Source organism: Drosophila arizonae, chromosome X (assembly GCF_054131065.1).
Source record: "Drosophila arizonae isolate 15081-1271.41 chromosome X, UAZ_ARI_1.0, whole genome shotgun sequence".
Lineage (NCBI taxonomy): Eukaryota > Metazoa > Arthropoda > Insecta > Diptera > Drosophilidae > Drosophila > Drosophila arizonae.
The window spans coordinates 15,663,468-15,681,785 of record NC_142927.1 but is presented as its reverse complement, the minus strand read 5'-3'; the positions used below and the strand labels follow the sequence as shown (position 1 = coordinate 15,681,785).

General features: G+C 36.6%; 2 protein-coding genes across 3 annotated transcripts; one reads left to right on the top strand and one right to left on the bottom strand.

The window, feature by feature from the left end:
- Positions 1-10,961: 10,961 nt before the first annotated feature.
- On the top strand, positions 10,962-11,991 carry Antdh (Antennal dehydrogenase). Its single transcript, XM_018016334.2, has 2 exons — positions 10,962-11,595; positions 11,701-11,991. The coding sequence occupies exons 1-2, from the start codon at positions 11,020-11,022 to the stop codon at positions 11,875-11,877; spliced, it is 753 nt and encodes a 250-aa protein (XP_017871823.1). The 5' UTR covers positions 10,962-11,019; the 3' UTR covers positions 11,878-11,991.
- Positions 11,992-12,186: 195 nt separating this feature from the next.
- LOC108619649 (C-type lectin 37Da-like) lies at positions 12,187-16,414 on the bottom strand. Of its 2 annotated transcripts, XM_089474150.1 has the most exons (5): positions 14,832-16,414; positions 14,704-14,743; positions 14,521-14,618; positions 13,225-14,467; positions 13,029-13,169 (listed from the first exon to the last, which is right to left on the bottom strand). In XM_089474150.1, exons 1-4 carry the CDS (start codon positions 14,859-14,861, stop codon positions 14,132-14,134), a joined length of 504 nt encoding a protein of 167 aa, XP_089330276.1. In that variant the 5' UTR covers positions 14,862-16,414; the 3' UTR covers positions 13,029-13,169; positions 13,225-14,131. The 2 variants fall into 2 exon arrangements, with proteins under 2 accessions (XP_089330275.1, XP_089330276.1); XM_089474149.1 differs by lacking the exons at positions 14,521-14,618; positions 14,704-14,743; positions 14,832-16,414 and having other exon boundaries at positions 12,187-13,169; positions 13,225-13,384.
- Between the last annotated feature and the right edge of the window lie 1,904 nt (positions 16,415-18,318).

Here is an 18,318-nt window from a genome sequence, read left to right as displayed (position 1 = left end):
AAAGTCATAAACCTCAGCCCAATGTCCCATCGACACACATAAAAAAAAAAGAAAGTAAAACGCAACCTATACGCATGTCTGCTCCGTTATATAGGGTATACATATGTGTGGTCTTTGTGTTTCGGCAAAAGATTTATTCGACTTCACTCAGCCTCCAAATTTTGCCTGCCAACTTGAGGCGTACATAACTGACAGATTTTAATGGAATTTTTTATAAATAAGAAATATCTTAAGCAAAGAATTAATCAACAAATTAATAACAAATTAATATACGGTTGCTAGAAGGGTATATTGGTTTGCTTAAATCACTAACTATCATATGAGCTCTGTAGATTATATAAAATCTTCTCCACTCTGTTCTTAAAGTGTTGACCCATAATTTAAACAGTAATATGGATTACGATTTCAAAAAAAAAAAATTACATTAATAAAACAATCGCCTCAAGCTAACTAAAATTCCACAACAATTCATCAAGCTGTCTGTAAACAGAGTATTGTGCGGTCGTTTTCTATATATTATATATTTATTATATGCCCACAAACTTTAATAGAATTCTAGTACATAATAATAGCTTGCTTGAGCTTATTATAATAAAAGTAAAAATATATCGATAAATTTTAATAATAATTATTTTGTATTAATTAAGAAATCACGCAAGCCAATTAGAATTTATAATATGAACTCTACTAGCTTCAGACTCTATCCAAGCAGTGTAGTGTTTAAAAGTGCGAAATACTCCAATGACAGGCAAGTTTGGCTGTTAAAAATTAAAAACCCAAAAAAAAACTTCTTCATTCCAATTAATTTGAAAATTAGTTTGGCTTACGACGAACTCTGCCACCAAGTAGGACAGTTAAAAGCTTTTGCAGCAGCCATAAATATGAGAAAACTCTCTTTGCAGCTAAAAGAAAAGTAAAAAAAAAAAAAAAAAAAAAAAAAAAAAAAAAAAAACAAATGGAAAATGAGAAAATTCTGCGAGAAACAACGAAAATGGAATGCCCTAACAGGATTACAATAGGGCAGAGGCTATGAGAGGATGACTAAATCATAGGATAGCTAGATAGATCTTGCACTCTAGAGATATCTTTCTCTTTATTAGATAAAGTCCCTAAATGATGGGATTGCAAGAGTAAAATAAGCGAAGGGAAGGAGAGTAACAAATTAGTCGGAAATGAGATCAATTCACGTCTCAGAGTGAGGGATTAGATAGATAGATCTCACTCTCTGAAATTTCTGACAAATATAGACTATATGGAAATTCTACTGCAAAAATATCACTATCTATATAGGATGCATTGATATATCACATATGCATTTGTCCCAGATATACCTCAATTATTATTATGAAACTTACTTTCATCTATCTCATAAACAGACTTAAAATGCCCCTTCAAAGGTCATACAAATAAAAAAGAAACAATCCGTAGCGTAGTAGTAAGTAAGCCCAGTTAACAGCAGCAGCTGGACGAGTGTGAGTGCGGGCAACGAGAGAACATGTTGCGCTGTGACGCGTTGCCACAGTTGCAACTGCAGCGGCAGTGGCAGCGCCAGCGGCAGAGGCAGAGGCAGAGGCAGTGGCAGCTGCCACTTGAATGCGCAAACACAAAGATTCGCATATGAGAGACCCAGACCCAGTTAGGACATGCACAGAGGCTCTGCTCGTAAACTTGAACATAATTCGCCTGGGTTATCCTTGACGGAATCCTCTTTAATGCTAAGCTGGCTGAGTAGACAGATGGACGGCTAGTCGGTCAGTTAGTCCTAGACCAGCTGTTTATACAACTCGTGCTTTATATACTGAACACACACGCACACACACACACACACACACACACATATATATATATGTGTGCACATAGCTCACACCTCGCCGAGTTACTGCAGTCAAAAAGCGAATATTTAAGAAGCACAATACTACACACATACATACATATGTATGTAGTCTAGTTTCCTGCTACTTCTTCATTTTTTTCGCAACTCGATTCTCGACCCCCAGCCCCCAACACCCACCGCCCAACGCCCAGTCCAAGTCCGTGTCCAAATATGAGTACGGGTCAGCTTCACATGCGACCCGCTTGGCTATGCTTATTACAAATGGCTTGGGCGGCAATCTAAAAGTAGCGCAAGTTTATACTTGGCGCGTCGGGTCGAGTGCTGCCGACTGTGTAATGCTCGCTCACAGCTCTTATCTGCTATATACATGCTTACACAATAAATATTTAAGGTACTGGAAATTGTTAGAAGATGAAGTCGTTAAAAAATATACACACTTTATAGGTATAAGCATAACTATGAAATCTACATATATATTCATATATACCAAACCAATATACTCTTCTCACCTGATGCACGCATTCACTCACTCCTCGTTAAAGAAGTTAAACCTGCTGCCCAAACTCACTCAAGTGAAGAATTTCTGAACGGTCAGTGAAATAAAACCAAATGCGGAAGGAGGAAAAAATAATATATATGTATTATACAATACATAGTTTTAAACGAAAATTAAATACTCTTTCAGCTAGGCTTATGCATAGTTGGGATAGCATAAAAATATTTCAAATATAACATATGTATATGCTAAGATCACAAAACATATTAAAATTATCCGAAATATTAAAAATATTGAATACGTTGAGCATAACAAAAAAATATTTCAAATACTAAATAAGTATCAAGTTCAAAGTATGAAAATTATTTAATATTATAAAAATAATTTTCAGTATTTAAAAATAAATAACTTACATATGAAAAAAGAATTGAATTTTTTTTTTTTTTAATTTAATTAGCTAAGTAAAACATTTTCTATTTTATTTTTAACTTATAATGTATTTGAATTAAAAATAAATTCTAATAATAATAAAAAATATATATAATTTATAATATTATTATAGAAATTATAAATTATTTTTCCATATTTTATAATTTAATATAATATTCTTCGCCTAGCTAAAATATATGCAGCATGCACCTAGCTATCTACATATGTTGCCATGCATGTCATGAGTAAGCCTATAAGCCATGTGTAAGGGCAAAGCTTCATCCTTGCGACAGCTGAACCAGCACCAGCATCAGAAACAGTGCGAGAGAGAGAGAGAGAGAGCGATGGACGGAAGCTCACGTAGGTCATATCAAATAAATTGGCATTGCCAAAGCGTTGCGGTATGGCACAAACGGAACGAACTAACGCAGCTCCTTAACGCGTGCTTTAAAAAAGGCTTAATTGACTCGAAAAAGTAGTTTCAACATTGGATGTTCAAAAAGCAAACATAAATTGCAATGAAAAAAACAAAAATAAAAGTAATATAATAGCTTGAATTGTTATTAATAATTAAGAGTTTATTACAAGAATTTTCAATGAAATATTGAATATTCAATACATCCATAAATATCTAACATGAATTTGGTCTATTTTCTCTCGGTTCAGCTGATTAAAAATGATCATATTTAATCCTATCTACAAATATGTATATGAAACCGAAGCTTTATTATATACGTATTTTTTCCGATGTGCCATAACACTATTGTTTATTTATTTATTTAATTGTTACAGAGAATTAATTCTAAATAACAATTTAGTTTAAAGCCAGAGCATCAAAGGCCGTCAGGCAGATATAAACGCGAATGCTTATGGGTTGCTCAAAAAATCTTGCGAAATTTTTGTTTTCTTCATTTTAATTTGTATTTTTTAAGAAATATTATTATTTTATTTTTACGATTGCAACATCGTCCTTTCATAGACCTAAAAATACAAATTCGCAAAACTTGTTGAGCGAACCTCGTGAGGCTCAAACTCCAAGCCTCTAGAGTCTAGACAGATCAACGCAGACTCAAGTCGGTAATTGTGCAAAAAAAAAAAAAAAAAAAAAAAAAAAATAGTACTCCCTAATTGATAAGTTCATCTTTAACCACCTACAAAAAGTAATATATGAACACAAAATATACCCAAAAATTGCAGCAGTTCAATGACCCCAGCAGATAGTAGATAATAGAGCTCAAGCAAGCACTCTCAAGAGCCATGCTCTTAGCTAAGATCTAGAAAAGTATTGTACATGTATATGTGCGGCTAAGTACATACATATGTGTAATAGATATATGTATGTACTACCCATGCATATTGACAAAGTCAGTTAGGGCTCGGCTTGGCTTTTAGCCGTTTGACGTTTTGGCCTAAGTGCTACCAATTGACACAAAGCGCCCAAAGTCAACTGCCAGCTCAGACGACAATGCCGGAACACACACATACACACACACACACACACACACACACACACACACACACACATACATACATACAGAGATGAGCAGTTACAAATAGTGGAGAGAGCATTGTGGCCAAATCGGTTTAGGCCAGCTGAAATAACAGCCCAACAAAGCAAAGCACTAGAAACACGAAACAAAAAAATCGGATGCTAAAGCGACTTGAATCCAATCTAGCACCAACACAATTGAATTTATGTAAGTTGCTGCGCCCAATGGCAGCACGCAAATGATGGACCAACAGATACCCAGCATGCAATGGCAAGCTAAGTTAAAGATTTATCCAATTATATAAATAATATTATTTCATTATTATCATCATTTATTCAACATCAATATATACAACTTCTATGCTCAGGTCGGGCAGAGCCAGCTCGCAGCTTGCTTTACAGGGTATAGCAAATCGCAATTGTTAACTATGACACTGGGAGAGGTGCTGCTGGCGCTGGAGCTTTCGGTAATTATTTTGCCACTAGTTCAAGTGTTCTCAACACTTTCGGCCAACTATCGGCAGCGTCGACTCTCCACGGACTCTGGCCAAATGTATTTGGCGGCCAGGCCAAGACGAGAACGTGGGAGGGGTGGGGGGTCATGAAGCCAGGGAGCTGCAACGCCCTGGGGCAACATAATGCGATTGCCACGTTTTGGACTCGCACCACACCGCCCCGCACCGTCCCGTACCACCCGTCTCGCCCTGCCCTGCCCTGCCCTATCCGGCCCGTCCCGTCATCAGCAAATGCAACGGCTAACATATTTCAAAGCCCCGCCAGCCCTCCAGCTGAAAATCCCGTTCTTTTGGCTATGGCATGCGTTTGTTTGCCAACTTGATGAACTATGTGCTGGATGCTCCATGCTGATTTTCCTCTTCTTAGCTGCCGCTCGGCTGGCTTTGGCATAGTTCAGCTACCAGCACTCAGCAATGAGCACAAACATTTTCTATAAAAATACGTATGTATACATACATATATATATATATATATATATACAAGGAAATATATCCACGTACTGCACTGCTGAAGTGGCCCTGGGTCAGATCATAAAAAATTAAAGCATTTGTTCACACACACACACACACACACACACACAGAGAGGGGGAGAGAGAGAGGGAGAGGAAAGGAGGAGGAGCTCTTCAACTTGCATCCACCTTGGCCCCTGAGCGCCTCAAATCAGAATAATGTAAAAGCATTGTGTTCTGATTGGGTCGTTACGACCCATGTAACTAGCTGACTATATAGAGCCGACGAGTCCACGCAAATTGGACACCCTACTCATTTTATGAAATATGTGCAGATTCTGTAAAAAACCTAATATAGTACAATATATTAATAAACAAGAGAATGAACAATGCCCCTACCGCAGCTAGTCGAAGATTAAATACTCTTACAGATATCTAAGATGAAACTTTTATGTGTTATAAATAATATATTTGATATGTGGTTGAACTTATCATATGATATAGATTTTATAGACTATATTATATTCTGTCTGCCAGCTGGCTGTGTCAACTCTACAGCTCATACCGAACAAGTATATACATATATATATACTCTGTGGAGTCTTCATCTCTTGGTATCACAAAAAAATGCTATAAAACTCTCGACAAGTGTATAAGTATTCAATCTTTTGTGTTTTGAAAGTGAGAATAATAGGCGAGAAAAAGTGAGAAACATTAATCAAAGCAGCTTTCTGTGGCAGCCAACATGGGTATGCCATGCGGCCCACTTATAAGCAGTTACATTATTATAGAGATTAACATTTTTAAAAATCTATAGTACTTCAACCCAAAATACAATTGGTGTCTATACAGGCGAACGTTATAAAATCGTAGGCAGAAGTACATATAAGACTGAAAATATAAGACTATACTCATAAGACTGTATATATGACGGTAAATATAAGAATATACATACGTATATAAGACAGTATATTTTAGACTGTAATTATAAGACAATAGCTGTATAAGACTGTAAATTTTAGACTACAAATTTCTAAGATTTCAAACACTATGAATATATAAAGCTTCTTATAGAAGACTGCAAATATAAGACTATTCATTTAAGATTACAAATTGAAGTCTGCAAATGAAAGATTTACATACAATGACTAATGATATAAATTTGCAAATATAAGAGTGAAAACGTAAGCTTGCAAATATAAGACTTTGAGTGTATAAGATCTCAAATATAAAATTGCAAATACATAAGACAGGAAATATAAGACTTTAAGTGTATAAGACTTTAAATATAAGGTTACCAAAATATAAGACAGCAAATATAAGACTTGAAATATGAATGAGTGAAAAGGCTATACATGTATAAGAATTCAATGTGCATATAGAATGCATTCTATTGAAGTCTACAAGATTTAAAAAAAGGAGTGTATCATATTTCTGATATAAGAGACAATATGACTAAAATATGAGACTTTCAACACATTCCTGTAAATATAACTCTGCAAATATAAGAATCAAAAAGTATGCGCAGAGTATAAGATTATAAATAAAAGACATTAAATATGAGACTGCTGATATAAGCCCGCAATATAAGACTGTCCATATAAGATTACAAATTATATTCTATAAATATTATGCTGCAATTGCAGGCACTCAGCACACATCTGATTAGTATATTTACAGGGTATTAAGTAGGACAATACACAATGAGAAATTAACTCTCAGCTCGTGCTGTTTATTTATAAGCATCGCTAGTTAACGCGATATCATTTAATCTTTGCAATTCAGCGAATTCTTGTCCCACTTTTTATGTTTTTTTTTTTTTTTTGTTTTTGTATTTTATTTTGTATTTTGATGATAATAATTTTTTATGGTTTGTTGGGGGTCTGATTTACTAAGAGCGACAGCGTCGAGGACAGGCAATTTAACTAGAACAGGCTGGCTGCAGCCGCAGCCGCAGCGCCAAGGACATCAACAGCATCCACAACATGAACATGAACATGAACATGGACATGAACATGGACGCGGACATGGATATGGACAGGGAAGCTGCGTCTGACAGTCATCCGTCTCTCTAGACTCAGACTCAGGCGCCCCATTAGGCGTGTGCATAGCTTTTGTCTTTGCTGTCTTTATCAACACTGCCAACGTTTTTCACTGCCTCTGCTTCTTCGTCTTCTTCTTCTGCCACTGCTGCTGCGTGTATGTATGTGTGGGTGTGTGTATGTGTGTGTACATTCGCTTCTTGTCTTGTTTTGTTACTTATTTTACTTTCGCCTTCATTTCCACTCAGTTCAAGTGTTTTGCATTTCATGCTTTTCACAAGATAAAAGACAACTTTTTCCTTCTCCTCTTTCTACACCTCCTCCTTCAGTTGTTGTCAGTGTTGCCTTCGTCTTCGTCATTATCATCTGCGCTGCATCATGACAGTTGGCGTCCTTTTAAAAAATTAACACAGTAGCCAGCCCGCCAACAACAACAACAGAAGCCAACATTGAGTGGCAAAAGTAAACAAGAGGACTGAGCTATAGATATCCTATGATTTAGCAAGACTTGAGTAAGTCCAATTGACTTTTTAGCTCTAATTAAACTTTGATCTTACAAAATATCATATAGCATCATGGCTAACAATTGAACAGATTACAGGATATCTATTACTTCCATTAGATAGTCCGTAAATATAATAATACTCAAAGAAGTCCAATTTGATTCTTAGCTTTAATTGAGCTTTAACTCTATAAAATATCATATAACTTGAGTAAGACCAATGTAATTTTTAGTTTTAATGACACTTTCACTTTCTAAAATATCATTTTGCATCATAATTTGCAAATTACCTAATTACAGGGTATACAGAACTTTATTATATATTCTATAATACAATAAGTCTTGAGTAAGCCCCCTTTAATTTTTACTTCAATATCTAAAATATAATACAAAAACATAGTTACCAATATCCCCGATTACAGGGTATATTACACAAGTCTATAATCTGTATTATTTAGCCAACTATTTGAAATCACTCTTTTTACCTTTTACAAACATATACATTATTTCAATACACCCATTCTTACATTTGTATTACTACAGGGTATCACAGCCTGGCATTTATAGCCATATAAAAGTTGTGTGCTAAATACTTAACGCGGAATGACCCGAATTAAGAGTAAGTAAAAACTTTTCACGGCAGCCCCGAGAACTTTATGCTCATTACGTTTTTATATCCACGACAATGGAATTGTGTATCAGTGTGACCGTATTTGACACCATGCCAAGTATGCCTGCACCCCAACACTTAGGGTATTTGGCAATTGTAAAGCACACATCCCAATTGAACATATCTTACATGAGCTGCTCTCTGCCCGGACTGCACAGTCCAATGTCCACAATTGGAACTGGCTGCAGCTGCTGCTGAGCCTGCTTTGGCGCAAGAGTCAGAAGCCTCAGTCAATATGAACTTACGTACGGCATCCGCTTCTCGCTTGACAAATATTTGAACTTACGCCCCGACAATACACTCAATGAGCACACACGGAGAGAGACAGAGACAGAGAGAGAGAGAGAGAGAGACTCCTGCATTGGCTGAAGGAGCTCGCTGGGTAATCCCTTTGGCTGGGTCAGCTGCAGCAAATACATCAGCCTCTTGACAATGGCAATTGCAAATATTGCCTAGTCAACTAAAGCATATGCTATTGTTAACATGCTCAGCCGCAAAAGTGCTTCAATGCAGCCTTGAAATCGCACTTGACGTAGCTCTGCTTTGAATATCTTGTTAGAGAGCAGTAAGATAAATAATTAAGCATCGCTATGCGAATTGAATAAAGTAAAAGATAAAGACAGATGGTAAGCCATCAGTGACAGCTATAAGAATCGCATGGAGGGGCTATTCAAAGAAACGCTGGAAGCCATGAGAAATGCATAGAGAAATGATTCAAAGTGAAAGTAACAAAGCAAGAGACAAATGGTTAGCCATCTGTGACAGCTATGAGAATTGCATGGATAGGTTAGTCAAAGTGAAGCTGGAAGCAATGAGAATTGCATAGAGAGGTTATACAAAGCTAAGATTATTTGCCATTGCTGGAAGCTAAGACAACTGCATAAAGCAGTTATTCAAATAAAAGAATATTTGATATTTCTGGAAGAGAGGTTATTGAGACAGATGATAAACTATCAATAGCTAGTGAGAACTGCATAGAAAGGTTATACAAAGCCAAAGTACCGAAGATGGATAGATCGAAATCTATAGACCAGCTTGTCTATTGAGAGAGAGGCTATACAAAGAAGAGACAAATACTATTGATATTGCTGGCAAACTATGAGTACCATATATTATTATCTATGAAGCAAACTACTTTGCAAACTAGAAATGATTAAGTCACTAGCTTTATGACAGCCTTTCTTGATGGCTTCATAACTATAATCATAGCTAAGAGCTAAAAGTTTCGAGCACTATAGTTATTTGATAATGATAAAACAACATATAGTTAAGTTTATCTGAGTAGGTACATTCATGACGTTTATAAGACGACTTCATTCGAGCATTTTTCCAATCGCTTCCCACTTGTAAGTCAAGCTGTATGACAAGTTGTTACACTTCATCTAACGCTTAGCAGATCATAACAATTTCCTATTACAATTCTATGTAGTATAAATGAATAATTATATATCGCATATAGAATTTGCACAGTTGAACTTTGGGGCTGTGAAATGAGTTGAGAAAGAGTAGAAATTAATCAAGTCACGTCGTATGCACATTTTATTCAATTGTAGTTTACATTGTATTATAGTTATTTTTTATATGCATATACAATGTTATAGAAACATATACAGATGAGAACATATCTACTTACTCGCTCATTAAGTAAAAATAAAAAGAACAATTTAGTTTTGTACAATGCTAGACCTAAGGACTTTGATTTTGAAGTATTCACTTACCTTTAAGAGAAAAAATATGTACAAAGTAGAAAATATAGAGAAAAACATATTTAATATATTTTAATACAATGAAATATAATAAAATATAAAATAATAAAATAAAATATAATATATATAATATAAAATTAAAATAATAATAATAGAAATAGAAATATATAAATATTCTTTATCAATATCAATTGTCTATATACATATATCTCTAGCGTGTATATGATCACTTCATTCACTCAAAGATCGATCAAAACTAAATCATCAAAAATATTAAGGTATATAATCTTTGACTAGAATCGCATTCGATATGCTAATTGAGTTTGTCTCAATTAAATATAAATATGCAAATATATGTATATATATTAAAAATATATCTCATTATATATTGTATATAATGAGAAAACGAGCATTCATTAACTTATTCGCATATTCAGAGGGAGAGAGAGAGAGAGAGATTTTTTACTTATAATATAATGAGCCTCAATCAGATGATTTTATTATTTCCTACATGCGAATGGCAGGCGACAATAGGCACACTTGTAGCCCCTACAATACCTTTGACTATTACTGAGCCGGCTCATCAAGCCAGTCAAGAGTTGAGCTGACCCAGCGGTTAACGATGAGTGACAAGCGAATGAGCCAAGACATGACAACGACTCAACTAAGGTAAGCCAACGAATGCTCGCTGTTAATCAATAAGCCCGACTCAGTTTCTGATTGAATTTGATAAGCGGACGCACACACGCAACCCCACGCCCAGCCGCCGCACGCAAAGGGGTGACTGACGGCGATCTGTGATCGAACAACTATATAAGGCCTTGGCAGCGAATTCGATGAGCTCAGAGCAAGTTGAGCTTTTCCCCCGGGCACAGGCAGCAGCAGCATGGAACGTTGGCAGAATCGGGTCGCTGTCGTGACGGGCACCAGCTCCGGCATTGGCTCGGCCATTGCCTTGGATCTGATCGAAGCTGGCGTCATTGTCGTGGGGCTGGCGCGTCGCGTGGAACGGGTGAAGGACTTGCAGAAATCATTGCCGGCCGCCCGACGCGACAGGCTGATACCCATGCACTGTGACGTGGGCAGCGAGAGTTCGGTGAAGGAGGCATTCGATGCGATCGAAAGCAAGCTGGGCACCATCGACATATTGGTGAACAATGCGGGCACGCTCCAAAATGGCCGGCTAGTGGACATGCCCATTGCCCTGGCCCAGCAGACGGTGCAGACGAACATCATGGGCATCATCAATTGCACGCAGCGCGCCTTCCGCTCGATGCAGCAGCGCAACTTCGATGGCCACATCATCCTGATCAATAGCATTTTGGGCCACAAGCTGTTCGCTCCGCCGGCAGCTGGTGCGCCGGAAATCAATGTCTATCCGCCCACCAAGCATGCGGTCACCGCTCTCGCCGAAATGTATCGCCAGGAGCTGATGGGCATGGGCACGCGTATTAAGATAACGGTATACTCGACTACTACATGCCCTACATATCATATTTTTTGCTTTCATACTATATACCCTACATATGAGCTCTCATTGCTATATCTTCATTTCATGCATTCACAGAGCATTAGTCCCGGCGTAACGGATACGGAAATTTTGCCGGACTGCATTCGTAAAGTGAGCAACAAAACAATGCTAAACGCTAAGGATATTTCGTCGGCTGTGATGTTTACACTTGCCACGCCTCCGCATATGCAGGTCCATGAGATGATCATCAAGCCAGTGGGCGAGATTTTATAAATATTCTCTTTATATCCGAAAGTCATCTCCATTATGCTTATCTAGGGATAAATCTTTTCTTTTCATATTTTTGTTTGAACACTTTGCAATAAATTGGATTTTGTAGCACGTCAATCAAGCGACTTATATTTCATTCATACTTTTTGTCTTGGCTTAGCAACAAGTTTAGATAGGACTATCCATTGGCCTACCCTTTAAATATGCTGTCATAAGGGGCATATTTTTTTTTGTAAATATTTTTTTTTTTTATCTGTGCCAATCAACTATAAAAAAGAGTTGATTTCTGAGGAACAGGAAAAAAAAAACATATTTTCCTTCATACAATATATGAAAACAATTTATTAAAAATTTTTTGAATAGAATGATCAATAGCTTATTAAATAGCAGACATACCAAGTTTTTAAAAATATGTCAAATATCTATTGACAGGCGTTCATAGAATTTTTTATATACGAATATGCGAAGAATAAGCCGTTGTATTTTAGCAGTAATCTGTTAGCTAAACATCTTAATATATAATAGAATTTTTCAAATATACCATTTTTGTGATTCCTATCACATTTGTCACACTTTTTCTTCTATTCTTTTTAGCTTTTCTCTCCGTTTTTGTCAATTTTATCATAAAAATGTCTGTCATTTCTTTAGTCTTTCTTACACTTCTCCCTTTCGTCTGATCACCCCCATTTTCCCCTCTCTCTCTCTCTCTCTCTCTTTCTCTGTCTCTCTCTCTCTCTCTTTCTCTGTCTCTCTCTTTCTATCTCTCTATCTCTCACTCTATCTTTCTCTCTGCCTTCTTCTCTTCTACTCCCTTTAATTTTCACACTCTGTCTCTTTCTACCAAATTATGAACGAAGCTGTTTGTGGTTCAGGTGCCTCGCATATATATCGCAACTTGGCCGAACAACTACAGTCGTTCATTCCGTCTTCTGCGGTCTTAGATGGACGCCAGCCCAGCTCATCGCAGTGTTCATTGTTCTTGTAATTGTCCGGATTATTGATGGTCCACAGATTTAAATTTATTGGCTTGCCAGTTGCGAACCACACATGTGATCCTTCCGCGCCCAGATCAGTTCCCGAGGTCCAATATCTATTGGTGTCCTTTACAGCCCTTCGATAGTCCATGATCAGAGACCATTCGCTTTGGGTCTCGAAGCTAATCAGATCGGCATTCATCTGGCGGCAACTGGTAAAGGCATCGAACCAGTTCTTTGTCGTCGTATTCTCAAAATAGTAAAATCCTTTGCCGATTTTCACGAACGGAGCAGTCGTTACATCAGTGTTGGTGGGCAAGCCTAACAAACACAATTCGATAATCAATCCCATTTCATTACAATTCCAACTGCTTACCATTCTGGACGATTGGTGTTATAGTATATGCCCAGGAGCATACAAATAACAATCCCGAAAGGAGAAATAGACGTACTGAATATCTTTGCATTTTGGGTAGACTGCATTGCGATTTCCAGCTCATCGGGGTTTTTATAGGACCGAGTAACAGAATTTTTCAAATATGATAAAGATAAGAATTCTATTTACAGCGCAAATATTGGGTTATTTATTCATTATACCCTGAACCCATTTTCAATGGGAAATCAGGGTATAATGGTTTTATTGAAATGTATGTAACAGGCAGAAGGAGGCGTGGCAGACCCCACAAAGTATATATGTTCTTGATCAGGGCGACGAGCTGAGTCGATTTGGCCCTGTCCGTCTGTCTGTCTGTCCGTCTGTCCGTCCGTCTGTCCGTATGTTTGAACGCGTCGATTTCCGAAAATATAAGAGCTAGAGAGTTCAATTTTTTTTTTAAATGACCGTATATACAGCGCGGACGTCGAGTTTGCTTTTAAAATTCGATAAATCATCCCGTTATGTTTTTATCGAGTAAAAACATTCAAGTTCAAATCAGATGCCACTATAGGTAATTGTGAATCTTTTTTTTTTTAATTTCTCAAATATTCAATATAATATGTAGATCATATGCTGAAAGTTTCATTAAATTCCGTTCAGTCAAAAATTAATAAAAAGCAGCAGTGAATCTATTTGAGTTTTGCCAGCGCCACTAGCAGAAGTGAGGTGGCGTAGTGTGTTAGCTGCATGACGCTCGATCGAGAAGTCGCGGTTCGAATCCCGATCTCCCGATCGATGCAACTGATGTTTTTTAATTGTTTCGAAATATTTTTATATTTTATTAAAAGAGTGGTATTTTATTTATATTTTTATTTTCGGGCAATAATTAAAGCCAATTTAAACAATATTACATCGTAGGCTTCTCATTATGTGGATAACGTAGATTGTTTGCGTAATATTGAATTAGCAGTCTTATGTCAAGCACCTTCAACTGCTGGGCAGTTATCAACTCTGGCAGCTTACGATTCTTAAATTTTACGGCAAACATAAGATCATTTTCGTAGGGAAATGCGGCTAAGATCATTTCTGGCTTGAGACCGCGTTCGAAGCCATTATTGACAGTGGCAACAAGCTTCTTGTGTTTCTTTAAAGAACGCAGCATTACCTTTTTTGTGACATCCGTGTTATTGACGCTGTCTTCTCCCATAACCACCGTGTTCAACTGGCTGTTACGTGGACGTCCCTGCAATAAGAATCAATGGTAGCTGGCGCATTGACACAAAAAGGAAAACTTACCCGCCGACGCGGTAGAGTACGTTCTGGTGGTTCTGGTGGTACTGCTCCTGCAATAGATGGAGCCGCAGCAGCGCTAGCAGCACTGGCAGCAGAAACCGCTGTTGGAAGACAAAATATGTAAAATGTATCCATATATTATATAAATGTATACATATTAATTAAATATCTAAATTTAACACTTACGTTGCATATTCTGGGCGGGAGAATCCCTTCCGTCGAGTATCTAAATTAATTCACATTTAAATTAATTAATTAATTTACATTTAGCTAATATTCGAAAATGTAAAAATGTAAAAAATATAAAAAATTACCAATTGAGCTTTTAAATTTCGTCTTCCCATTTTATTGTAAGACGGTTAACTTTTACAATATATTTGAAGCTATATCAGCATATTTTAGTTGACATACAAGTGTGACATCAACCACGCAGACTACTAGGTTGTTTGATGCTGAGCAAGGCACGAACATATTTCAGAGGTGCGCAAGCGAACTTTCGTTATCGGATTTTAAAAGAACTAGTTCGATTTTTATACCCTGAACCCATTGAAAATGGGAAGTCAGGGTATAATGGTTTTGTGAAAAGTATGTAACAGGCAGAAGGAATCATCGCAGACCCCATAAAGTATATATATTCTTGATCAGGATGACGAGCTGAGTCGATATAGCCCTGTCCGTCCGTCCGTCCGTCCGTATGAGCAAAAGGATCTCAGAAGATATAAGAGCTAGAGAGCTGAAATTTGGCATGCATACTCGTGTATACCATAGGCAGAACAAGTTTATCTTATTTTTTCGATAACTCGTCCAATAACTTTTTTATCGAGAATAATCGAAAAATCGACATTGTTTTTCAGCCTAATTTGAACACTTTTAGACCTGGAGATTTCAAATTTGCGTTGTATATAAAGTTAATGGATACAAAGATTTTGCAATCTACAGAGTTTATATACCACGCCCCCTTCGCCACCAATTTGTAAAAAACGCGTTTCAAGTACTAGAGACTTGTGCTTTGGAATGTGCACACATTTTAACCATATGATTACGCTCTGAAAGTTTCAATAAGATTGTATGTCTATAAAAGAAATTATTCAAGAAATAAATTCTCATAATGTTCCTCACATTGCAGCGCAGCCCAAGCGCAGCCGCTGCTAACTGCGCAGTCAGCAGAGCGCGTGCTTATAAGTGCATGTGTATGCATAAAAGAAGTCCAGAATGATTAGAATATTAGCTTGGAGGGTTCAGGGTATCTCCTAGTCGAGCAGTCTCGACTGGAGCCTTCTTACTTGTTTTAAAATGTTATACAAAGAACTGTTTACCAAGTACTTAAAGCATTCTGTCGGCAGCAGCTTAACATAATTAGAAGCAAGCTCTTGTGGTCTAAATATGGACTTATTGCAAAACTCGTGTCAAAACTATTCCCCAAATACTCATTTATGTTATGCAATAATTGAATTTCTAAATATAATGACAGCCTAATTGCTGTTTGCGACAGCCAAGAAAATGGATTGTGATTGAGGACGAGTGTGGAGTGTAGAAAAAGTTTGCCCTCGGCAAAAGATGGGCCGTCAAAACAACTTTGATGGCACTCAGAGCACAGCTGGAGTGGGGTAAACATGAGATAGACAGACCGATATAAGCATAGATAAACATTGATAGATAGGCCGAAACGAGTGGACAAAACCCCAGACAAGAAAGCTCCATTCAGTGCGAGATGCCCTAAAGCGAACCCATTTTTGTATCAATACCGAACAAATACGATAAGAAAGACTACAAAAGGGAGAGTTCTGACAAAGCGGCGTGTTTGAATAAATGATTTTTCTGTGAAGCATGCAAAAGCGGCATATTATAATACAAGGAAAACTTTGACAATGACAATGACAATGACAATAACAATGACAATGCAATGACAATGACAATGACAATGACAATGACAATGACAATGACAATGACAATGACAATGACAATAACAATGACAATGCAATGACAATGACAATGACAATGCAATGACAATGACAATGACAATGACAATGACAATGACAATGACAATGACAATGACAATGACAATGACAATAACAATGACAATGCAATGACAATGACAATGACAATGACAATGACAATGACAATGACAATGACAATGACAATGACAATGACAATGACAATGACAATGACAATGACAATGACAATGACAATGACAATGACAATGACAATGACAATGACAATGACAATGACAATGACAATGACAATGACAATGACAATGACAATGACAATGACAATCCTCTTTAACATACTCATCAATTATGAAATTGGCATTAGGAAACACATTGTAAAGACTCATTTCCTCATATCCTCTGATTATTGGGTATTTTAATAGAACTGGCATTTTAGAGCTAGTGTCGTGACCGCATTGCATTCCACAAATGGCTTAAATAATTCTGTCTCTAATGGCTTTAATTGACCATTTTTTTTCTGTGTTGCCAACGGAAATGTCAAAGGCACAACTGCAAATGACCGGATCCGACAACAATAAAACCAAGAGCAAAACAATTGAAAACCAACACAGAAAAGGCAGCTGGAAATAAAATTGCAATGGTCGAAAAGTGTCCTTAGGCCATGGGACGGGACACTAAGACGTTAAAGAAAACGGTTGGCAATTACTTTCTATGGCCAATGCGAATGTCTGTTTCTGACCAAAGCCGAGTGCATCTCACATATTACAAGTGCCACATTTTATGTACGTATTAAGTAAGTGAATATATGTATATATTCGGGTGTGTGGCCTGACCGGAAGCGCAATTTGTTGAGGAAATGTGTTGGCACAGAGCATCATGCTTATGCCTCATCGTGATCAGAGTCGACAAGGTGCCACTTCTATATTTGCCATGACAATTCCTAATTTCACTTTGCTACTATTCAAAAGAAAATTTAATTTTCAACTAAATTGAAGAATGTCTTAAAAATAAATGCAGAAAAAAAATACCTCGACTCGATCCACTTCTTCAAACTTTTCGAATAAATAATAAAAAATATATGTATGTATATATAATTCATGTTTTGACAAAGTCTAGAATTTTTATATAAGTTGCAGCTAATTGGAATCTACATCTATTCTCTTGCAATACTTAACATGTGAGTTCTGTTAATTGATAGGCCTAGCATATGTAGGGTATCGTGTGACACATACGCTCCCCGACTGTCTGCAGCATTTTGTTAAGAACGAATTTTTTGCGACGCAAACTTTATGCAAATTTAATTAGATCCATTAATATCCATGAATCATATTGTTGCTGGTGTGACCAATTAATGTTGTATATATTATATATAAATATAAATATTTATATATCGGTCAAATATATTTGTGGTCGAAATTAACCGCAATATATTTATTTGAATTTTTATATGCATTAATTATTTTCGCATTAACAGCATTGTTGTGCGGTATATGTGGTCGTATGTATGTGTATGCGGTCGTCTGTGTGTGCGTGTGTGTGTTTTTTTTTTTTGTCTGTATTATCAAGAAGTGTGCACAGCTGTAAATAAATATCAAATAAATGGCAGCACAATTTGTCTGTCTGTTTGGATATCGGCTTTGGAGCATATGAAAAATAGATTGTTTTTTTATAAATCGAATTAATTGCAGCAAATTACTTTATTATCAAAAAAAAAAAAAAAAAGAAGGAAATTACTATTCATTATTAATTGCCCAATTAAAAGATCCAAGTATTGAGCGTGTGAGTCTGTATGAAACTTTAAATAATAATTAGCTGTCCACAAATAAATTCAATTCAATTACAAGCATTGACA

Excerpts from the sequence above, each read along its gene's own strand:
- Antdh (XM_018016334.2), top strand. The coding sequence starts at position 11,020 with ATGGAACGTTGGCAGAATCGGGTCGCTGTCGTGACGGGCACCAGCTCC. Across the intron at positions 11,596-11,700 it reads GCACGCGTATTAAGATAACG|AGCATTAGTCCCGGCGTAAC; the intron begins GTATACTCGACT and ends ATGCATTCACAG.
- LOC108619649 (XM_089474149.1), bottom strand. The coding sequence starts at position 13,348 with ATGAGCTGGAAATCGCAATGCAGTCTACCCAAAATGCAAAGATATTCA. Across the intron at positions 13,170-13,224 it reads AACACCAATCGTCCAGAATG|GCTTGCCCACCAACACTGAT; the intron begins GTAAGCAGTTGG and ends TGTGTTTGTTAG.